The 25,168-nt window shown below is 37.8% G+C and overlaps 4 protein-coding genes across 4 annotated transcripts; 2 read left to right on the forward strand and 2 right to left on the reverse strand.

Annotated features, from left to right (window-relative positions):
- Window positions 1-1,215: 1,215 nt before the first annotated feature.
- LOC136242895 (protein unc-93 homolog A-like) lies at window positions 1,216-8,299 on the reverse strand. The gene is made up of 3 exons (XM_066034393.1): window positions 7,135-8,299; window positions 2,594-2,858; window positions 1,216-1,511 (listed from the first exon to the last, which is right to left on the reverse strand). The coding sequence occupies exons 1-3, from the start codon at window positions 8,257-8,259 to the stop codon at window positions 1,306-1,308; spliced, it is 1,596 nt and encodes a 531-aa protein (XP_065890465.1). The 5' UTR covers window positions 8,260-8,299; the 3' UTR covers window positions 1,216-1,305.
- Window positions 8,300-8,398: 99 nt separating this feature from the next.
- Window positions 8,399-12,610, reverse strand: LOC136242893 (protein unc-93 homolog A-like). Its single transcript, XM_066034391.1, has 3 exons — window positions 11,425-12,610; window positions 10,856-11,120; window positions 8,399-8,744 (listed from the first exon to the last, which is right to left on the reverse strand). Exons 1-3 carry the CDS (start codon window positions 12,571-12,573, stop codon window positions 8,518-8,520), a joined length of 1,641 nt encoding a protein of 546 aa, XP_065890463.1. The 5' UTR covers window positions 12,574-12,610; the 3' UTR covers window positions 8,399-8,517.
- LOC136242889 (E3 ubiquitin-protein ligase TRIM45-like) lies at window positions 12,604-14,739 on the forward strand. The gene has a single exon (XM_066034387.1). The coding sequence runs from the start codon at window positions 12,829-12,831 to the stop codon at window positions 14,599-14,601; it is 1,773 nt and encodes a 590-aa protein (XP_065890459.1). The 5' UTR covers window positions 12,604-12,828; the 3' UTR covers window positions 14,602-14,739.
- A 3,049-nt stretch (window positions 14,740-17,788) lies between these two features.
- Window positions 17,789-24,589, forward strand: LOC136242877 (E3 ubiquitin-protein ligase TRIM45-like). The gene is made up of 2 exons (XM_066034370.1): window positions 17,789-18,061; window positions 22,513-24,589. Exons 1-2 carry the CDS (start codon window positions 17,881-17,883, stop codon window positions 24,369-24,371), a joined length of 2,040 nt encoding a protein of 679 aa, XP_065890442.1. The 5' UTR covers window positions 17,789-17,880; the 3' UTR covers window positions 24,372-24,589.
- The last annotated feature ends 579 nt before the right edge of the window (window positions 24,590-25,168 follow it).

Below are 25,168 nucleotides of genomic sequence, written 5' to 3' on the forward strand. Positions count from 1 at the left end.
AAAGTCTTTACACTGCAGGCTAATTCTCAGTAAATAAGTTGTGGAAGAAATATTTGTTTATGTTCGCTCTGCTATAGTATCTATCTAATTTTAAGTCAGTTAATAAACACCCATAATCTCTCAAAAAAGATTACTATACATAGCTCTGTCTGCTCCCAAAAATGAAGATACGACCTATTATTTCGGTCCTGATGGTTCCTCAGTCAGCTCAGATGATGAAATGGCTGCACTGACTTTTCAATGATTATTTTTCTACTACTATTCCCACAACAGATCCATCTTGTGCTCCCCTTATTGATGATTCTATTGATATCACCCCTGAGGTTGAGCAAAATTACTGATCTTGCAAATCTCCTGGCCTATATCCAAATAATTAAAGCTATATGGGTGATCCTTATTTCCATTCCGACTCCTTATATTAAATAAATTGTTTGACAATGCATGGAGGATTGGAAGTGTACTCATGTTACACTGATTCACAAAAAAGAGCGCGTGACTTGGTTTCTAACTATAGACCAATTAGCTTAACTTCAAGATGATGGAGTCTCTGATTAAAAATCACATTATGAATCATTTAATCAAGCACAAATTAATCTCACCATATATGCCTGGTAGATCGTGCACTACTCAATTATTACATGTACTTGACTACCTTACAAAACACTGGGCACCCAATTGAAATGATTTACCCTAGACTTTCAAAGGCGTTTGGCTCTATGCCATGCACAGCAATACTTAATACATAAGTTTTCATCATTTGGTACATGGTAATATGTTAGACTGCTTTCTTTAATTTCCAACAGAAAACGACAAGTAGTGCAAGCTGATTCATTACTATCGTTGCTCACATGAGCCACCTACTCAAATGTATAATATATTATAGTGACCTATACAATAGTTGATAGAGCGTTCTTCCTGCAGAGCACAAAATAATCATGACTGCGTGCCTACAGTAAACAACAAACAGATACTTATTTAGCACAGAATAACTAGAGTTTGCAGGTTGAGTTAATTGGGTTGGTCTAAATGCTACATGCAGACCACCCATGCAGTGTACGGTAGTCCATGTGGATCCACAATGATGCATGGTACTAGATTGGTTTCTGAGATCCTAAAGAGGATATAATTGTGTAAATCTCCCCTTACAAAGCAAAGCATTTACGGACTAATACAAACATCACAATTACTCCTCATGCACTAAATTATCATTCAAGCTTTGAAGCAACATCATTTATTTCTCTGGTATACGTTGAAAATTTTATAGATGCATGTTTCATGACATCAAATTACACAATATACACATTATTAGACAATAGTACATCTTGCATTTCGGTCCACCAGCCCATACAGAGGCATACTGATGATGGCTATTCCCAGTATAATCCATAGCAGTATGTCATGGGGTAGGATGATGTTGAGTACAAAATGTATTGTCAAGCCTACACCCACCCACAGTCTAAGGGCACTATAAGCAGCAGTCTTTACCTTGGGAAACCGTCCGGATATTAGACCTGTAAGACATGAAATTTCACAAAGTTTAAAGGATACTTCAAACATGACAGTTGACTAGTTTTATACACTGTGACAAAAAGTATGAACCCAGGATTTACTAATAATCATTTGTATGCACCAAATTATAATGCATTAGTGAATGTATTAGTGAATGAATTGACATGGGGCACTGAAGCATTCTAAAGAGTGCAAAACTTGTTTGAAGTGTATTACAATAATGTAGTCCTTAAATGTTAGCTCTGTGTTCCAAGTACTGTAAATTGTTTTTAAAGAACTTATAAATGTGACCGTTCTAATAGAGTATCTTGTGCGTGTGTATGCGTGGAGGCCATGCTCTCCTTCCCCTTTTAGCCACTTGTGAAGAAAGTATCTCTGTACAAGTATACAACAACATGTACACAGTATGTAAAGAGGTGGTCTTTACTAAAAGGTGACCATGAAGTGGTTTAATTAATTAGATCATTAAGTATGCCATAGCTATGTTTAGCTAATCATAATGTGGTCTTTGTACAGAGGTGGTCTTTGTATAAAGGTGACCACTAAGTGAGCTTTTTACTCTAAGATACATGTATATAATGATTTAACCATTTCCGTTTCCATTGATTCCAATTACCCATCTATTGGCACATAAGGCCCCTATTTGGTGATTATTAGTTTTTCATCCACCGCCCGCATCCTTCTTAGGCTACCGCATGGTAAGCCATTATTTACTCTGTGTATGCTTAGAAGAACATGTGATACCAAACCGTCATAACTTGTATTAAAACACGATGGCATTTTTTAAATTAACGCTACAGTGCATTATACATTGCCAGGAGCACTGTTGTTTTGGATTCTATTTTCGACAGTTTTTCAGCAGTTAACTGAAATCCCGCTATGATGAAGTCGATAGAGCACGATTGCAACTGAAACCCAATGTTAATTTGTGGAAGGAAGAACAACAATTTGGTCAAGGTCTGTACATCAGTGTTTTAATATTATAATGGAATAATGGTAATGTCCTCCCGCCCACATCATAATAATTAGAAAGACTGGATGAGTATTATTCTACTGCCATTCACTAGTAAAATCATTCACTTACAAGATGTTGCTGTTTTTATTGTCCCATCAGATACTCCATAAGCAAAAGAGACAAAGAAAATGAAATACCAATTTCTTTTTGGATTAAAGAAAATCAAGAACAGCGATAAAAATATTGTCATCCCAATGGAGAAGATAAACAGAGTAAACCTCTTCACATATTTCACAAGTCTGCCTGATATGTAGCTACTGATTGCACTCCCAAATGCCCACACTGCCACTGCAAATCCAACATATTTTAGCCCAACACACTGAGCCACAAAGTCCTACAGGGAAAGAGGTACCAATAATGTTTCACTGCTACGCTAACAACAATATGAAGGGGATCCCACATTAATAACTTCACATCTACTAGCCCATGCCTAGTTGAACAATATCACCCAACAATTATGCTGTATAGGTTTGTTACCAGAATAATATCTATCATACAGTATGGTAGTACCGCATATGAAGGTTTGTAACTAGTAATAATACTATTTACTAGTTACAAGCTAAGCTGTAAAGTAACACTAGCCTTCTAAATACCAGACTGCAACTAGCCCAAAAAGTGCTTTCAGTGCGACCCAAAATGCCTCCAATATGTTGCTACAAAATTTTTAAATTTTCAAATTTACTATGACTAGCTAACTAGCTAACTGATGCCTTCAGATGAGCACAACTCAGTAGTGACTAAGGCTAAGAGCATGTTATTTCACTGCTAGATATTGCTTCGTACTGTTTGGTATATCATACTTCATAAAATGCATGCATCATGGACTTATCTCTGTCCTCCTTTCTATCAAATTTCTTTTCGCTGACAATGCAAGGTATCAATTCGCAGTAGCACACCAATGGCTTTATGTTGCTTATCAAAAATACGTAAGTTGTATGTAAGTAGTTAGCTAATCATAATGTACATGTGTTGTATTTGATTTTTCTTGGGGCTGGTCCCCGAATGCACCAAAAAATCATCAATCAAAATGGAATTGTTTAAGTACTAGAAAAGCATAAAAGATCTTGAAGAAGTGAAATTTCTCCCTCAAAATTTTAATAGTGGCAATCCATGAAAATTTTTACCCTTGAATATAACATGCTATATGGTATTAGCAAGAGTTAATAACTCTTGGTATAAGAATTATTGACTGCTCTATTGAAGTGTCTCAATTGCTTATATCTAGTTAAGTAAAGAGGAGGAGATGCTCCTATATATGCCCTTCCAAATCTACTTTAACGAAACTAACACAAATAATGTACAACTTCTTTTGTACATGCCTTGTATATGCCAAGTATGTATATCAATCATAGAGTAAATTGTTAAAGCATAATGGAGCCAAGCTGATGGCTGCAGATAAAGGAAGCATGTGGCTTCAGAACAAACTTAATATCATAAATGCACAATATTATAGCCTACAAAAGTGAGGTCCCACTTTCTCCATGGTAATATTAAAATGGCTGGTCAGGAAATGCCTACAATCAAACATGCTGGAATGTTATTTATTCTAACTAACACTTTGAACAATTGTTCAATGACTATGCAGCATCACTAGCTCTGCAATGAAAGAAAAATGTCATCTGAGAGAAAAGTTTCCTGTTGATCGTGATCAAGGGCAGCTCCAGAAATTTTGGTGACAGGTACCAAATTTTCTGTTCCATGCACACTTAAATCTGGGCATGCTCTCCAAGGAAATGCCTTCTGAGATTGAATCTGGTAACAATTTTCACCGAAAAAAATCTTTAAAGTTAGGAACTGATTGATATAGACTTACTTCTGCGAAGCAGGCTAAAGAGTTAAGAGGTGGAGCTATGTAAAGTTAAAAGTATACGTACAACAAACATGGATGCCACTCTAGATCTGAGGGTCTGGGAGCATGCCCCCAGAAAAATTTTCATGTCTAAAGCACACTGAGATACGATTTTTACTGTGTTGGTATGGGTAAATTAAACAACTTTAAAAAATGTGACTGTTCTATTAGGGTAGTTGACTACTCTATTAGAGTATTTCAATCTGAATCTTTGATACCTTAACTTTAATTGCCTTAATATACCTGACCAGTTTCTAGAAACCTCAGAAACCCCCTGGATCTGCCCCTGGTGATTAAAAATCATCCAAAATGGCAGAAGTTCATTCCCCTATCCCTTCTTGTGTATTGTGTTTAAGGGAACGTTCCACCAGGCCCGTAACCAGGATTTGTAAGAGGGGGGTTCAGCTTTCATATGGTAGGCGTTTATGGCAGCGGGGGTCTGCGCAGCCCCCAGCTGCTGACAACACTTTAATATTTTACTTCTCCTAACTGGTCTAAACTTGATAGTACACACTAATAACTCCAAAGAACAGTTATAAGTGTATAATTCCTTGAAATCTGACTTAATTAGAAGTAAATCTCAACTTCAGTATGTGCAGCAAATGCATGGGTTAATTTTAGTAGCTATAGTTAGATACATTTCTATACATTGAAATAATCAACACATGAAGTTATCCATTTACTATCTACAGATGTACTTATCAGTGTTTTGCTATTCCTTTGTGTCACACTTAAGCGACATGGGCTACCTAGGTCATGTATGACTTCTTGGCCGGACTGTACAATGTTGTAGTTTCTTAGGACAGAGGTTTACAGTGCACATGTAAGTATATACGTAGCTAAATACACAAGTTTTTCCAAAGTGGTTCCCATATTTGGTGGTGATTCATAGGTGCACTGCGGTATAGCCCCCACCACTGACACATTAATTTTAAACTAATTAGATTGATTCATGATTTCTTATTGTATTGGTTAGTCCTTTATCAATATTATTACAGCTGTTTTAGCTTGAAATTTCAGAGGGGAGCTTCCAGAACCCCATGCCTGCCCATAAACACCCCTGCACATCAGTGAAAGAGCTAGGACTTTGCAAATAACCTCATGCAGATAGTTTTTATTGTGAACTTCCTTGTTATATAGTTTAGCAAGCCAGCACTATCCCAATAACTAAACTTCTAAACATTTAGCTAACTAGACATCAAGAGCATTACATGCACACAAGCATTTCTCATTTTTACGAAGCAGTAACTACTATTTGTTGTCTAGCAACTATATAAAACACAGACCTCTTCAGCTACATCAGTACAAGGAGCCACAAATTAATAATTTGGGTTGTCTACACTTTACTAACAATAGCAGCTAATCTCATGATTTTAGCTATGACTACACATCTGAAAATAGGTATAGCACAGTGTTCAGATAAGCACATTACAGAAGAGGTTCAGCTTGGTCTTGCTTGAAGACTTTAACCACGCATGATTGGGCATGGAGTATATTTGAGTGACTGTTGTATTAGAGTATTTTAGTGACTGTTATATTAGAGTATATTGATCTTTTTAGCGAATTTTCATCCCCACCCAGATCTTAGCTGTACAGGGGTGGGGCTGAGCTCCACTTTAGTTAACACCTCAGAACAGCCTTCAGTGCCCTACATATAGCTGCCCTACCTTTCGGTCACCCATGTCATAGCTATATATGCCAGCATAAAACATTAAAAAAAAGAGAGGTAATCCTAGAGGGGGGGGGTTCGTCCGAACCATTCGAACCCCCCCTGGTTACGGGCCTGTCCACACACATGGCAGTTCTCTCTGTGACCCAGCAGAAAATGGCACACAGTGTTATGCACTGCTTTGAGTGAACTATTGACTTATACAATAATTGTTGCTGCATGTGCAGAAATACAAAACGTTCCTGTTTAATGTTTCATGTGACCAAAGAAGCCAGTGTTGTTGTGTGATGGACAAGTATGCATTATATAGGAATTGGAAAATGATTTTCACTCCCTCAGAATTTGAACCAGCTATCTGAGATACACTGCTACACGCCTTTATCTTACTTTCTTTCTTCACATTTTTAAACTTATATTTTGCATCACAAAAATAACTCACAAATGCTTTATCTAAATGAGGCTATAAACTTGTGTAAGTTATAAGCAATTTTCTATGAGTATTTTGTCAAGTAACATCGTGGTTTGTCATCAGGTCTACCGAACAAACCACTACAGAAATTTTCTTGCAGTAAAATCCTTCTTAAACAAATCAGACTAATAAAAAAAGTTAAGTGCCAAACAAGAGATACAGCATTATAGTTTAACAATAGAAGTGATTGCTTTATTAGAGTATTTCTGATAATAGTATGCTTTATTGAATAGAGCTCTCTATAATAAATGGGCTTATTTACTTCACTTGTCTGAACATTTGTGACCACAAAGGTGTTTGGATAATGTCAGAAGGCCACACTATACCCAAATAGAACTGAAAAAGTGCAAAGTGATTGTAATAGAACACAGTCTGCTGAAGTAGTCTCGGATTGCAAAAAATAATAAAACTGGCTGTATTTGGATGGTTTGCTTTCTCAATAGTAAATGGAATTACACACCTTTTGTAATTAGTCAAACCTGTCAAAGTAGGCCGCCTACAGTCTAAATATTTTTGGTCTTAATAAGCAGATGGCTACATTACACAATCTTTTACTTAAAAATTGGTGGCCTTTTGGTACAGGCAAGACAGGTCCCACTATAATGTTAACACAAATGACTCACTGTTGTGAAGGCACCAAGGTAGTAACTGGCTTCCAATCCCTCAAGCACAAATAGTGGAATCAGCCAACTGGCTTTGGTTGAGAGGTTCACCTGAACAATGGACAATACTGAATGTTTCAAGTAGCGTACTATTCTTGCGCGTAGTTCATCACTGTCAGTTACCAATCTGGGAAGATTGCCCACACCTATCAGCAGCACGACTATCGCTAGCAAGTCGCCAATGCCATAAATACTGACTAGAAAGAATCTTGTAGTATCCTGAAACCCAGAATCAGTCTCACATAAGCATGCACTTGAACTAATGTTAACCAAGGCAGTTAGGTTACTATAGGTACAAGCACCTTCATCTCTAGCAATTAGGAATGCAGAGGAGATGCAATTTCCTATCATTAAACTTATGGCGATAAACATGTAGAATATACCACCAAAGTTTCCAATAACAGTAGTAGTTTTAATATTGATTGTCTTAGCTAGGTTGGAAGCAGTGATGCTGATGTACAGGTTGGCTGTGATCCAAATAATTCCTAGGGAGGACCCACCGATTACAGCACCTGGTATCAATGTATAGTAGTTCAACAGGTAGTTAGAAAGAATATACACAAACTGTGCTATACAAGCTGTCAGCATTGCACTGCGGATACCAAGTAGCCATATCACTGCAGGTGCTATTACTATCGAGACAACAAAAGTTGCATTCAGAACAGCTAGCGTCACCAGACCAACATCAGAATTGATGCTGCTTTGAATTCCAACCAAGCCGTAATGGGAGCCTATCACTAGCAGAAATACTGTGGACAACATGTAAACATTCTTATAGTACGTTCTGTGGTCTCTATGGCAGCAACTCAGCAAGGAAAGTTTAGCAAGCACAATGCCATCTGCTTCTACATAATCTGTCTTCAGTGTCCTTTCCTCCGTGTTTTCATCTTGCACTGTCTCCAAAATGTTAGTGACTGGGTGTAGTGAAGGGTGTAGATCGACTGGCAGGTTGTAGCCGATACTGTATTCCAGATTTCTGTTCTCCACGTCAGAACTAGACGTTACCAGATCATAGTCATCATGGTGTTCGTACAAAGCATCAACCCCTTCTCGAAAGTGAACAGATGACAACACCAATTCGGCCATAAAGGATTCTTTTCTTTCATTACATGAGTGTGGCGTTTAATTGAACCATAACAAACTTAATAATTTATATGCGCGACCATAGATTCTCCATCGTAGATCGATGGCGCGACGCAAAAATTTGTGAAATTTATTTCTGCAATTAATGTTGTTTGTTCACTCAAAAATCAGTTTTACAAATAATTTCAAATTCAAACTGCTCAATATACCAAATCAGTGCAGCTATAAAATAAATTATTAAATTTTGGACATAAAAATACATTATTTCAAATGCAGTTTTCTTTTAATCATCTGATTCAAACACTGATTATCCACAATACTGTACATGGGCAGTGCTATGATAGCCACTACCAGTGAAATCCACAAGAGTACTTCATGAGCCACAAATATGCTAAGTGCAAAGTCCACTGATAATCCCACACCAACCCACAGCCTTAGAGCACTGTACGCAGCAGTCTTGACCTTAGGAAAGTGTGCTCCCAACAGACCTATGGACAAAAAATACTCACATGAAATTCAGGCATGCAAAAAATGATGGAAACTTTTCACACACAATCACAACCACAGATTAGACAAAGCTTCCTTGCAACTTTGAGTTTTAAATTACACATAGATTTTAAAACTAGGCCAGGCCCATAGCTCAGAATGTATAATCAACAGTGTTGGGAGTAACGCATTACATAAGTAACGCATTACGTAATATTATTACTCTTGTGGTAACTAAGTAATATAAAGAAATACGCTATAAAAACAAGTAATATAACTCAAGTTACTTTACTTACTAATGTAACGCGTTACCCTAAGTAATATAGTTACAGTAACAAGTCTAATATTACTACAAGTAACAAAGATACTAATATGTAACGCCTAGCCACAACGAAGTAATGAAGCCTACTGAATGACGCTTATTCACCAGCTTCTTACTTATAACCAAGATTTGCACATTTCCCAACAACACAATCATGTCACATGATAAGGTGGTAGTTTCACACGTGACAGCTTAAGGCTGTGGACACAAAGTAATATAATATGTAATATTATTATAGTTACTTTATTTTTTGGGTAATATGTAACTGTAACTAAATAGTTCTGTTGCACGTAATATGTAACTAGTTACTTATAAAAGCCATTTTATTATCCATAAATGACTGATCAAAGATGCTGCTCCTCTTTCAAACTCAACATGCTATAGCACTTGGTCACTGAAGTATTAAAGGAGATTTAAAGGGAGGGAGGGGGGGGGGGGGGGGGCAAGTGGTATATACAGAAAAATTTGTAGTCAAGGCACAACTGCTCTCTTGATAATGTGACTGCTTAATTAGAGTAAATCGAACTTTACTTGTTATACCAGATGCTAGCCACACCACTGACTAAAGAATACAACATCAGCAGCAAGTATTTGAACTAGTGCATTTAAAATTTATTAATAAAGTAGGGATCCAAGTGATAAAACAAGAGAATATGAATGATGGGAATTATAACATAGTTCTGTGGGAAAACTCCTACATTGGCACGTCACAACAATTATTGCCAAAGTAGGGATTTTGCCACAGAACTATGTTATAATACTATCATTCATATTCTCTTATTTATTGCTTTTACTTTTTAAATGCATTAGTCAGTTTTTTTTTCTTTTGTAATATGCACACATGACTGTTCTATTAGAATATCAAGCATGTTATAGGGTGACTGCTTTAATTGAGACCTCGAGTGGGCCTCAGTCACTGACTATAAGTGATGTTTAAGAGGCATGGTCTTTTCATGTTTTGTTTTTCACTGTGCTACCAATAAGAGGCTTGTCAACTGCTACAAGTACAGCTGGATACAAATAAGGGGCACGTTCCTCAGTTGTTATTGGTCCAGCTAAATCGTAAAGCGGTGTGTCACTAGATTGTCATTGGTCCAGGTCAGGATTGTAAGTGAGTCCGATACAGTGTCTACCAACTGTCTACCAGTAATATCTCTTAATAAAACAGTGTGAGCACCTTTAAATAAATTTGTGGCATCTAAATAAGGAAAGTGTCAATACGGAAATTAATGCCTTGATACAGTGCTGTAGCATGAAGAACACTTTATGCCACTTAAAATATTTCTAGGAGGGTGCTTTTTGAAGGTGGCATTTTGGGGCGTACATTATTTTGGGGGGATCCCTACTATACAGTATGGTGAAATACCCAGCTTACATGCAATACTGCAGTGACTCATTGTAGGTTGAGTAGATCTTGAATAAGAGACTGAGTTGCTACTTCACAAAGAATGGTGTTGTCATTGGATACTACAGTTTCGTTTTGATAGCAACTACACTTGTCAGTTGTCACAATGATAGAGCAACGACTATAAACACCCATGCATTCAAAGATATAAGTAGACAACAGCAACACACTGCATAACAACGTTTTATGTGCAAAGATATGACTTTTCTAAAAAGTGCAATACTAATACTGATATGCGTAGACCATTACAAATTCCACAACAAGTTTGGAAATCAGCATGGCAAATTTACCATGCAGCCAATATTGAACAACATATAAAGTTTGGCAAAATTTCCTTCAATTCATAAAACTTACAATACACATCACATTACATGTTAAACACTCACATGTAATCACAGGCTTTAACATTCCATCCACCACACCAAATCCAAATGATATAAAGAAGACCAAATAAAAGCTCTCCACCGTTTTGAAGAGGATTAGGAACAGACACAAAAACACAGACAAGCCAATGGCAAAACTAAACAGAAAGAATCGTTTGACATATTTAACAATTTCACCACAGATGAAGCTGCTGACAGCACTGCCTAATGCCCATACTGCCACTCCAAATCCAACATATCTCAGTCCAATACACTGGGCTATGAAGTCCTGTAAAAAAACAAACACCACAAAACCTTAAAACAACAACACTTCTTGACAGTCTATCACATAACATGAAAATACTGGCAGTAGTCTGTCACAGGTCACAAGATGTAAACAAATATTTGTGTACTTTGTGTATTACTTTTGGGATACTCATAGCACTGGCCACCATTGTAAACCTTAAAGAGAAGGTATTGGTGATTTTATAAGATCATGTGGTCCCTTCATAACCATCACTATCATGCACAATATTACAGTAAAAGTTACAGTACATCATGCATCAGTGTTTCCTGTCTCTTAACTCACTTACAGTAGTGAAGGTGCCAAGGTAGTAGCCTGCCAGCAATCCTTCTAGTGAAAACAGTGGTATTAGTAAACCTCCTTTAGTCCTGAAGTTGATTTTAATAATAGAGGCTACTGACTTCTTCAAATAACGATAAACTCTTGCACGCAGTTCATCACTGTCAGCAATCAGCCTGGGAAGACTTCCAACACCAAATAATAAAACAACTATTGATAAGATACCTCCAAACACAAATATGCTGATAAGAATGTATCTGGTGTTGTCTCGTATACCACTGGTGATTTCACAGCTACACTCGCCTGCATTGCTTATCATAGAACTTGAGGAGTTATCCAAACTCTGGTTACTGCTTCCAGGCATCATTCCATCATTGTCACAGTTCACCTCATCTCGGCCAAAGAAGACAGCTGATGAAATGAGGTTTCCAACCAACAAACTGACAGCCAAGAATGTGTAGAATATCCCAATAAGCTTGCCCAGTACAACATTTGGTTCTAGACGTGCAGATGCTGCAAGGTTGTTGGCTGAAATGCTGACATAAAGGTTAGCAGCTACCCAAGCAATTGCAAGGGAAAATCCACCAATGATTGCTCCAGGAACCAATGTGAAATAGCTTCGAATGTAATTGGAACATACATAGCCAATCTGCAATACGCAAGCTAATAGCAATGTATTGCGGAGACCCAGTAACCATATCACAGCTGGAGCAACTATCACTGAGAAAACGAATACCACATTCTCAATAGCAAGGGTGACCAGTCCTACATCAACATTAATTGTACTCTCAATACCCACCAAGCCGTCGTGAACGCCAACCAGCAGTAAAAATGCTATGGATAACATGTAGACATTTTTATAGTACACCCTTTTATCCTTCTGACAACAGCTTAAGGTAGACAATTTCGTAGACGGAGTACCTGTACCTTCTACGGCCACGTACTCAGTTTTTAACTCTTTCTCTTCGTCCTTGTCTCTATATGAAGAGAATTCCGTGGCAAGTGTGAGTGGGATACTTGAAGGTGGCGGACTGTACCCGACACTATAAGCTAGTTCACTGTGCAGGGAATCATTGACTCCTGACGTGCTTCTACAATCTTCGCCTTCACTAAGAACATCGTCATCTACTGAAAAACGAGCCGAGGATAAAAATGCCATTGGCACTGCACGAATTAAATAGAGTCTTGCATTAATTGTCACGTGCAAGTTGTTTTGGAAAAATCCCCTGAGTTCTCGCCAGGACATGCGCCATCTGTCAAGGAACCTCGAGAAAAACAGAATGATGGATTGATAAACGAGGCAGAATTGCATGAGCAATTTTGTCGTTTGTGATAATTTAACGGCACACTCGACAACACCGAGCACGTGTACAGGTAGTAGAGTCGAGTGCAGGGCCAAGACTCCTACTACAGGATGATTTATGAAAATGGGTCACTATCCACAGCAATGTCCTCTCCAAAGGAGAGTTCTACCGCAGCTTTGACCAAGGAAAACCATGTTGAGCAGCATTCAGCTTTCCCACCTTCTTGTTCACCCACACCAACAGCACAAAGTGACCATGAGCAGAAATCAAACTGGGAGAAGGTTCGTCAGGAGCTCACATGTGCTATATGTCTTGAACTATTGGATGACCCCAAGTCAATGCCTTGTCTACACACTTACTGTAAGAAATGTTTGATGGAGGCACTTGCTAAGCGACCACATGATACTGACCTGCCTCGTGACAGACCAGCAATTAACTGTCCATTGTGTAGAGCAGAAGTGGATCTGTCTGACCAGGGGATTGAAGCTCTACCCTCCAACTTTTCTGCTTCACGTTTAGTAGAAACAGTTCAGTTGCAAGATAAACTAGACAGCAACAAAGCACCGAAATGTGTTGGTTGTAAGGAGAATGATGCTATCGCATCTTGCTGTGAGTGTGATGGAGCATTTCTCTGTTTCATTTGCTACAAATCACACCAAAATCTTCCTATTACTAGAGGCCATTGCCTGCTGCTACTAAATGAAGTCACTCCGTCTAATTCACCTGTTTCAATAAGCAAGAAGTCTCCCCTTTGCCAAAAGCACCCACAAGAATTACTGAAGCTTTATTGCCATGACTGTGAGGTGTTAGTATGTCGAGATTGTGTACTAGTTACACACAGGCCTCACAAGTATGACTTTGTTGATGAGATTGCTGAAAAAGAAAAGACCCAACTTAAGGATGTTACTTTATGTGAAATTGAAGAAACATTGGGCAGTACTGTTCAAGCAATTACTTCAGTTCAGGAAATGCAACAGCAGGTTGATTCTAAGAAAAGTGAAAGCATTTCCAAGCTAGACAAAGTCTTTGAGGATATTGCAGCCATTATGCAGTGTCGAAAGGAAGCCATCTTACAAGAAATCCAGCAAATTTCTGATGCTGATTTAATACCTTTACGAAAACAAGAGGAAAATCTTACAACACTGAAAGAGAGATTGGAGAGTTGTTGCAACTTTACAAAAGGCACACTGCAAAATGGCACCAATAGTGAGATAATGTCATCTAGAAAACAGATGCTGGAGAGAAGTAAACACCTCCAGAAAGTTCATGAAAGTTTACCACTAAGTCCAGTCAGAAAACCTACCATTGTCGAGTACTACCAACTTGACAAAATCAAGGAACACATTGAGAAAGTTGGAGTGTTTGTAGATACCCATGAAAGCTGTATTCAGTCTGTGGACAAGCAGAAAAACAGCAAAGTTGTCGCTGCTGTCTTGGTAAAGGGAACTAAAGACCAGCAATTATCTGGTGTAGCTAGTTTAATCACTGTCCATGCAGAGCCCAAAAATAGCGTAATGGCTGTAGCAGAACAAGTTTCTTATGGTAAATATAGTGTTTCTATACATGCCAAGCAGCCTGGTAACTATTCAGTTCACATTTATGTAGCTGGCATGGAGATTTCAGGTAGTCCTTTTGGTGTTCAATTTGCTGAAGAGAAAAGCAATCAAGTTTACTTACAAGAGAATGTTGATGATGATGATGATGATTTTAACCTTTTTGATGATGCCCATACTCATGTGGAAGATACTGTTGATGATCGTCAAATGAATGTTTTTGTACAGGACGATCAACATCAATATAAAGGTCAGCTTGTGGATATTGAGCAGTGGCAGCCACAGGGTAAACCACATCGTGTCAAGACCAAAAGGAAAAGGAGACTATAACTGCATAATTTGCATACTATAATTAGAATGCATAATTTTTACTTGTAGGTTGCATATATGGACTTTTCTTAGAATTATAGCAATGTACAAAGTGTGTCATAGGAATCTGTCATTTTAAAGCAAGTCAAAAGCATCTAAGTCATTTTAAAGCAGGTGAAGGAAGACGACCCTTCATTTATCACTTTTATACAGAAACTTGTAAACATCATTTGTGGGCACAAAAAATGATTGTGGCCATTTGTGGGTTTCACTGGTTGTAATAATGACCACCTATATGGTTCTAAAATAAATATTTAGACATATAGGTTGAGAATGTCTGAGCCTGTGGTTGAAATTTGCTGTGTAGAAAAATGACAACAAAACTGATTATTTAGTGATGCCTGTAGCCATATAGCTTCTCCTTTTTACTGTATACCAGTACGTATCATTAATACCCAAACCACCAAATTCTGACCAATGATTTTATTATGTTACGTGTACTTTGTCTAGACCACTGGCACAGGTTTGCCTGGATGTATGTGCATAGGGCCCCAGATAAAAAGTGTTTTATTATTTAACATGCAGCACACATACACGTAATAACTGGATACAGATTGAGCCATTATTATTATTCTAAGGTTCCATGGCAACCTATACATTCCATATAGGCAATATAGTTACAGTATTATACTAGCTATAGTTACTAAACCATTAGAATACGAGGGTTAATGGTTAGAGTTATCAGTGCATGCATAGGTCATTCCATATCAAATTAACAAGGAATTTATAGGGTCTCCTCTCAGATTTTGATGAAACTCGGTGCATGTATATAATTATGTAACCAGATTTGTAAAAGTATCTTTTCACACACAAAATTTGACCCATTTTTTAACTTTGAAGCTTCATAACATTTCTATCATTGCATATAATTGCCTGAAATTTCCATGAGCACAGTTTAAGTAGCTATCTGGCTGTATTAAACTAAGAGTGAGTTAATCAGTGTAAGTTAGAAATCAAATGTTACATAATTTTGTTTGCTGGCATGGAAAATGTGATCTTTTTGCAAATCTGGTGATAATTATAGTACCTGTGGTGCTCATCACCCATACAATTGTTTACGCCCATGCATATAGCTATGTATAGCTAAGGTGCCCAACACACACACACAAATAATTTTTTTTTTTTTGGTCTTCAACTGTTTTTTCAGCAAGGTGCCCCCCCTCTTTCCAAACTCTGGATCTGCCCCTGCACTAATACCAAGATTCTTGCTGATACACAAATGAAGCTGCACAACACACACACGCACACACAGAGAAGGGGTGGATACAGGGGGAAGGGGGTCAAAGGGAGCTCTTGACCTCCCTCCAATTTTGTTAGTATAGCAAGATCGAGATATACTCTAATAGAGCAGTCACTCTAATAAAGCAGTCACAGTATTAGAACAGTGTGTAGTGAGCTATGTAAGGATTTTATGTACTTTCTCAGCTATAAATGTGTAGTTGGTGAGGTGGGCAGCTATTGTCAGCTGGCTGTGACCTTTTTTGGTATCACCTTACCAAACCAGACAATGTAGTGCCTCAGTTCATTTTGACCCCCCTTTCCATAAGTCTGGATCCGCCCCAACACACACACACACACACACAGTGCCAATTATAACTATAGGGTTTATGATATAAGTGTCAGGCATAGGCAATTTCAAGGAAGGGGGGGCATGGCTCTCCTGCTGAAAAAAAAACTTTTTAAAAATCTTGGGGCCTTGGGAAAAGTTGCAGTATAGATTGGCATTGTTATCTTTAGCATTTTTCATGTTTATAAGCTGTTTTCAAGCCTTTCAATTGCAAAAATCCTGCAGCTTATTGGGGCTGCACCCCCATACCCCTTGAAGTTCTACTTTATACTACAGCCATACAACAATAGTCATGCTATTCCCTACTTGCCCCCCCTGTAGGTCAGGTCTAGAATCACCACTGGCTGTCAGGACAAATTTCCAGACAAACTTGCAGTTGGTCGGACATACATGTAGTTGACTACTTTTATGAGATTTCAGTACAGTAGACTGAGGGGTTGGCATTGATATATTTGTGGTCTCTCCCTTGGTTTGCAAGAATGCAACATCTAGTCCTACCAGCCAACAGGTAGTCATTGTTAATAGAAGAAACAGTCATGCACAGCGCAGACAGTAGGCTTCTGCTTACACTTTGGAAGGATATGATGTCCTGCCAAATCCATTTATGGTGTCAGAAATGGGGCTGTTGTACGACCGTTATCATAAGCCCTGCAATTATAACATTTCAAAAGTGTGGCTATTGAGGTAGCTATATATAGCTAGAAAATTAATGGAGGGGGAGAGGCTTTTAAAATGCCCCATGCTGGATCCGCCCTTGCTTGGGGCCAGTTGGGGGACAGTGAAATAAAATAAGTAGTACAGATTTGTGCTGCTGTTAATTGAGACATGAAAACTTAAATCCATCATCGGCTGTTCCAAAGCCTAAACTAAGCTGAGAATAGTTTCAAACTTACAAATTTAAGGGTAGCTATCTATATCTTGATATCTATATGGTAATATAATCATTCTTCTGAGCAGAATTGGAACATATGGCATGGCTTTTATTCATGTAATAAGGCCAGGCAAACTTGACTAGCTACTAGTTTCTCATCCACAAGTGACATTTGCTGTGCTGTAAAATGATAGCCAGCGGCTTTCTTAATCAGTGTGCACGTGATTAATAACAGCAAGGATGATGCGGGCGCTGGGATGAGAAACAATTGCTCAAGTTTACCTGGCTTAAACTTGAATTTAGCGTAGCTACTACAATATACTGGACAATGTATAGCCCGATCATTGCGATCGTGTATTTTCACTGCATGTTCGCTACATAGCTAAACAATGAGAATACACTGGCTATATGAGTGGTCTATTAAACGAAAAATGATCAATTTGATTAGCGGTGTGCCTGCATGAGAATTTTTGATCTATCTACAAGTATAATAACTCGCCACTAACACTGTGGACTAAGCTCCTCTTTCCAACTACTATACTATACAGGTAGAGGAATCTACATGATCTATCGCTGCGGAAGAAGTATCCGTAAGTGGTGAGATATATTTCCACGTAAATACATTAATGATCGACCGAGGTCTTGACGCAGGTGACGTGTAAAAACGTATTAAAACGTATTAAAATATCACGTGTTATTAGAATGTTTTCGGCAGTGCATATACTGAAAATACAGCAACTGAGGTGTCCCATAATACTTGCCGTCAGACACTGCCAAATATTGGGCGGAGCATCAGTATAAAATGGCAAAAGAAGAGGATTGGGATGCCGAGTACTTAAATTCTGACAGCGATGGCGAATTACAGCAGCAGTATAACCAAACTCAATGCGCGAACTGTCTAACCGATAATGAGACAGACGATCCAGATGAAGAGGAAGACGATCCAGATGAGGAGGAGGAGGGGGATCACAGTGACAATGAAGGTATGTATGTATGCACTTTTTAACTGGGAGGAATTCCTATACACAGTGCATATCGCTGAAATCACGAGATCACAGCCCCACCTTCAAACTAGCCGTCTGACTCGTTTGTCTTAGGTTTTCCTGAAGATAAAGCTACTTTCATCTTCATGCAAATTAAGGTGTGCATGGATACTGGCCAGACTAGTGCTACTCATGGGGCAAAATGAGACTAGTCATGGCCCCACACAAGGAACTAGTCTGTGGCGATTATAACAAATGGTGTATGTCTATCGACTGTCTCTACTTATTATTGACTTATGTATAAATTTTCTATTACCTATTATCAACCAATTCCAAGAAGTGGAGCATAACTTGACCACTAACATGACAAGGGTCTATACTTAAAAAGTGATCAAATTGAACATTCTATTCAAGACATTTAGTTAGATAATTTTTACATGCATTCACATAATACTACACACATGTACATGTAGGCCATATTAAATCAACTTGTAAAGTTGTCTGTTTACTAGTTCTCTTTAGCACATGCAGTCCACCCATTCCCTCATTACTTTCCAGTGCGATAAATGCCAGTTGGGGTTATTGATCATCGCTGGATATTTGCCTGTTTAGCAATTGTAATTACTATCAGTATCATCATCTTCACCATGCATTTCTGAGTCAAATATGGTTCAGGTACCACTGGCGTCTTCAGCTTATTTTGTAGATCTCTGATGCTTCCATTTTTTTTACTCCTTTTTTACTTTTCTCTTTGCTTCTTGTTCCTCTTCTCTTTTTCATCTTCTATAGTTACCACTAAAGCATATAAAATATTTATGATGTATCTATGCAGAATGATTACAAACATGCAACGCCCTGATGTATTTGTTTACAACTCAAGTACTTAGCTTGTACTGGAGCATATTACATGACAGCACCCCTAACTACAGCAACACAATTACACATAACAAAAACAACAGACTCTAGCACTCTAGCATTCCAACTCTATAATAGGAACAGAATAGGATAAAGATTGTAATACATTCCATCAAAGTTGACCCAAAAGACAACCCCTAAAACTGACAGTGTCACCACAGCCAAAGAAATTATACCATCATCAAATAATGTTGCTGCTTTCAAATAGCTACCATTATTGGCACCTTATAGCCGATAGCTAGCTAACTAGACAGTCAGACAAAGTGCACAAGATGATTTGTTACCCCTCTTTTGATTGGCATAGATTTTTATACTTTTCTAACTACCTGTTTTCTCACTCCCAATCTTGCCAATTTATTTTTCTCGAGATGGTAGCTTGTTTTATTGTGAATGAAGGCCATTCAGGTTTTATCCATGTTTCAGCCATCTGCATTTAGCACAGTAGATGGAATGCCATGTTGTCCTTCTACTTCATTCTCCTTGTCTTATTAAAAAAAAAACCACGTTTATTGCAAAACTTATTGCCTTTCAGTATGACCAGTCAATTCATCAGCTTGTTGTGCCAATTCAACACCACTACGCTTTGTGCCTTTCCATGTTTGATTTCTTGTCTTTATGACATTGTAAGAGTGCTGAGGGAGAACAGGTTCAACAGTCTCTTCTTATCTTGCGTGTTTGTAAAATCACGTAATTATTTGGATACTGCTGGTTGATAATTGGTGTAGTCTACTGGTCGATAATAGGTAGTGGCTGATAATTGATGAATTACATTACTAGGCTTCAGTATGCTGAAAATTTTACCAATTATTCCTTCCAGAAGTTCCCAAAAATTTCTCCCATTATTCTTTTTTATTCTTGTATCCATTATCCATAACATTGCATGTTCATTTAGCTGTTTTCAAGATGCTATATAAGCAGAATTAATTATAGCCATAAATGAAAGCATTCCATCTTACATATCATTTTTCTAGCCATAAGTAGTTAAAACAGACTTAGAATATCTGCAGTAATAATCCAAGAGTTTTCAATTATTAGTGTATCTGTAGTTATAGCTACATGCTAGATTTGGTACATAATCATATCAACATGTTCAAAGACTTGAAGAAGATACACTGGTATGAGATGTACAAGTTTCAGAATTACAGATAATCATGCAGTTAAATCCCTGATGCTGGCTGCAGATTGTTAACATGAAATGATCTGACTGCTCTATTAGAGTATTGAGGTTCTATTAGAGTATATCTTTTAGAGGCTTTTCAACCCAGCACTCGTATAATAATGTCAGCTATGCACCATTCTTAGTAGCTTAACTCTTTCTTCTAACTACTTAATTCCACTAATTATTCCTGTGGACGGCCAATAATTCTAAAATTATACCTGTAACATTCTCACGAAATAGATGACCTATTATTCTCAAAATTATGCCAGTATGTAGTGTAATGATAGTGATCACACTGGCTTGGGTGGAATTACATGAAAGTGGTGGATAGACACCAGTCATTCATTTTTTAAATGATCATGACAAGCTACAGGCTAAGTTACACATCTCAGCCTTGTGGGTAGTAAGATTATAGGTGCAGTGCTTATAATAAAGCATGGCACTTATATTTTCCCAATGATAAGTGCCTGCACAAAAGGGGCCAGCTGTGAAAAGGTGCGACCTTCCAAAATTAGGCTAGTATAAAAAGGATGTGATATCAAAGGTAGCAATACCTGATTTTTTGATGATACTATTATGGAAAGTATTACAAGGCGCTCCAAAAAGATAGCAAGTTCGTACTTTTAGTGTATTAATTACGGGCGCACCCAGGCGGGCGCCGCTATCATTAGGTTTGTTACCCAGGCATCAGCAATGATTGCCCGCGCCTGTGCCTGTGCAGGCCTGGGTGTAGCTATGCCCCTGTCTAAACCTCCAAGTTTGAGCTAAAAAGCTTTTATGGTTAGCTAACTAGAGCAGATTAAAGTTTCCACGAGAAAATTAGTATTCTCATTTTTCTCAGATAATAGCCAATCCTTCCTACACCAAATAATTTAGCCACACCATCTGATGGAGCTGTTCATTGGCTATCCCCAGAGCCATAGTTTATTATTTTCTATCACCTTTATGGATAGTTATGATCAGAAATATGTGGGTATGTAATTACCTCCATATTATTTCTGTGCTGTCTGATTGAATCTTGGCTCCAGCTATTTCTGGTGGTAAAAATAGGTAGTTCACTGGCATTATATGCTATTTAAAGTAGTTAAAGTTAATGAAAATTACAACATTTTCACCAGAAATAATTGGAGCCAAGATTCAATCAGACAGCACAGAATCAATGTGTCTGAGAATAGAGGTAATTACACATACTAATTTTCTTGTGGAAACTTTAATCCGCTCTAGTTAGCTAACCATAAAAGCTTTTAAGTTCAAACTTGGAGGTTTAGATAGGCTATGTGTAAAGTATGTCCACAATAATTTTCATACAATTTAGTTAACCATGTATGAGAACCAGCTGATAGCTCGTGTCTGAGAATAGAGGTGGTGACATGCCCACATATTTCCGATCACCACTTCCTGCAAATGAGATAGAAAGAAATAAACTATGGCTCTGCTGATTGCTAATGAATAGCCCTAATAGATGGCATTGGTGGTAAGTCTTTAAAGTATTTGATGTAGGATTACTGACCGGTGTCCGACAATACTTGAATTTTGTCCAAGATTATAGGATTTCAAGCAACAACTTTGATGTGGTCTAGCACAACAATCAAACAAGATTTTTGGCTCAAACTTGGAGGTCTAGTTAGGCTATATGCAAGGTATATCCACACCAATTTTTGTATGATTCTGTCCAGCAGTTTATGAGAACAAGTGTCTGAGTATACATGGCATCCGAGAATAGATAGCTTACTCTACATGGCCAATATTAACGTGGGATTTTGCTATGCTTACCTATCAAAGTGGTCTCCTGCACCATGAAATTCATGCTTCACATGATGGGTTTGCTCTGGAACTGGACTCCAAATATGAATTGGTACATGTGGGTGACAGCACCCAAAGAGAGTTAATTCATAAACACTCACAGTGAGGTTTTATTGGCACATGTGCTTAACAAATGCACGTTAATTTTTTTTTTTGGAAGATTTTATTAAGCAGATACGCCTAACAACCGGTATTGGAGTAGTGAGCATTCTGTTAGAGTAGTTAAAATTGGTAAAAAAAAATTTGCTTACAAAATATTGTGATTTTTCCCACAATTTTGGAGTTACAGACTTTTCAGAATACTAGGTGGTTCTGGAGGGGGTTCCATATAACTGAGGTTTTACTGTATGTCATTAACTTCTACTCCTCAAATAATGGTGTTAATTGCAACAGAAAATGTGATAGTACTTTGCCATCTGTTATAGCCTACACAGCACTTTTCAAGCCAGAAAATTAATTTAATTATTCATTTACTCTTACACCAATTACATGATTTCATTCTGCAAAGGTAGGGGTTAAATTCCAAACTAATTATTGTTGATGAACGTTCATTCATATATATTATCAATTACAGATATCACCAATGAGGAGCATGCATATCTTCCAAGTTCAGAAGAGGGACTAAAGGAGGCATCATCTCCTATTGACTCACCTACAAATAATCAACTTCTTGAGTTTTCCTCTGCTACTAAGTCACCTTTTACAACTAGCCAAGATACTTCAAACTGGGAGAAGGTTCGTCAGGAGGTCACATGTGCTATATGTCTTGAACTATTGGATGACCCCAAGTCAATGCCTTGTCTACACACTTACTGTAAGAAATGTTTGATGGAGGCACTTGCTAAGCGACCACATGATACTGACCTGCCTCGTGACAGACCAGCAATTAACTGTCCATTGTGTAGAGCAGAAGTGGATTTGTCAGATGAAGGGATTGAAGCTCTACCCTCCAACTTTTCTGCTTCACGTTTAGTAGAGACAGTTCAGTTACAAGATAAGTTGACTGAAAACAAGGCACCAAAATGTAACAGCTGTAAGAATAATGATGCTGTTACTTCATGCAGTGATTGTGGTGGATTTTTCTTATGCCCAAGCTGCCTTCAAGTACACAAAACTCTTCCCACTACTATGCATCACATCCTTATATCTCTTGATGATTATTCACAGTCTGCTACTCCCAATGTCACTGCTAGCAAATCTCCTCTCTGTGAGAAACACCCCCAAGAATTATTGCGTTTGTTTTGTAAAGACTGTGAAGTGTTGGTGTGTAGGGATTGTGTGCTGGTTAAGCACAGAAATCACAACTACTGTTTTGTTGATGAAATTATTGAAGAAGAAAGGGAAAATCTTGAAATTTTCACTTTACAACAACTGGAAGAAATTTTTACCAGCATCACAGAAGCTATAGCTGAGGTGGAAAAAATGCAAGCTAGAGTTCTTTCATGCAATGAAAGTAGCATCACTAAGTTAAATGACACATTTCAACAGATCTCAGTAATGGTGAATGAACGTAAAGAGGCTCTTCTTGAGGAAATTAGTCAGGTCACTAAAGATGATTTGTGTCCATTACAAAAGCAGCAAGATGATCTTAATATTTTAAAAGAAAAGGTGAAAAACTGTCGTGATTTCACAAGAGATACTTTACGAAATGGTGCTAACTGTGATGTAATGTCAGCAAGAAAGCAAATGTTAGAGCGAACCAAACACCTGCAAGAGCTTCATGAAGACTGTCAGCTAATTCCAGTCACCAAACCATCCACAGCTGCTTTCTACCAGCTAGATGCTATCCAAGAACAAATCACAAGGTTTGGAGCTTTTGTTGATCTGGTTAATTGTAGCATAGAAGATATACCAAAAACAATTGACAAGTATGTAATAGTGACCATCAAAGTTATTCTCAAAGACACCAAGGGTCAGGGCTTGTGTAATGCTGGTGATCTCATCAATGCACAAGTTTCCTGGTGTACCGAACTTAATATACCTGTAACCAGTACAGTCATTGAGCTGGGTAGTGGTGAATATCGTGTATCTTTCCTTCCAATGGGGACAAATAAACATGTTGTCAACATTCAAATTAATGGAGAGCACATTGCAAACAGTCCCATTGCGTTATCATTGTACTCAAGGGAACCTGAGGAAACAAAGGTTGCTGAGGATTATGGTTGTTCTTCTGACATATTAGATTATGAGTCTCACATTCAGTTACCTGAACCTGGTTCTAATTCAGATCAAGATTCAGATCAAGATTTTCATAAATTACGTCCACCTCCTTGGCTTACTACCACCCAGCCTTCTTGGCTTACTACCACCCAGCATACTGTAGCTCACTACCCTCAAAGCCAAACATCTTTGCCACCACCAATAAAGTTTCAACAACATCCTGTTCCAAAAGGCAAGGTCAATAAAGTTAAAGGCCGCAAGCGTTACAGTTAATTGGTTTAGAGAAATTTACAGTATAAAGTTAGAGCTACTTTACTATACAGGCATAAATAATGTATATACACTATAACTGATTTCAACTTGAGGAGCAAAAACTTTTGAGGGTTGCATGCTAGGACACAAGTTACACACAGATTACTATGTTATAATACACTGTATTTTTTTACAAAGAACTGTATACAATCAATGATAGTGTATTAAAATTCATTCTTTGCCACTGTACATCAGTTCTTTTAGGTGCTAGTTAATGGATAAGCTGTTTTTGCATGGAAGTTAGTACTTTATCAAGGATAACGTATCTTCTCAAGTTTATAGTTCAGTGCATGATGAGCTATCCAAGTTAGCACTCCCTGGACCACATTGCATGCTGGCACTCACTAAACAGCGGCCATTACATATATACAACTATTGCATTGTTCAAAATTTAGTCAGTGATTAATTGATTGAATTATTATTTAGACTCCAGCAATCAGCTATAGCTGTTCTTCCTTACAAGAGTTAAAAAAGTAGCTACAAAACAACAAACACACTACACTAAAGCTCACAAAATACAAAAACACACATACACAAAAAAAATGCAATGACAATATCTACAGAAAATAAAAATAAGGAAATTACTATATAACAAACACATATTATAATCATTACAAAACTGCTTATATTGGCCATTAACAATGTGGTCATTAAATTGGGAAGGAGGTGGTTCCACCATTGTGAACATTTTGGTCACCAAAATATGTTTCAGTAGCAATGTTGAAGGCTTGTTTGACTTTTGACCTTATTTTTGTAAC

The sequence above is a fragment of the Dysidea avara genome, chromosome 13 (assembly GCF_963678975.1).
Source record: "Dysidea avara chromosome 13, odDysAvar1.4, whole genome shotgun sequence".
Taxonomy (NCBI): Eukaryota; Metazoa; Porifera; class Demospongiae; order Dictyoceratida; family Dysideidae; genus Dysidea; species Dysidea avara.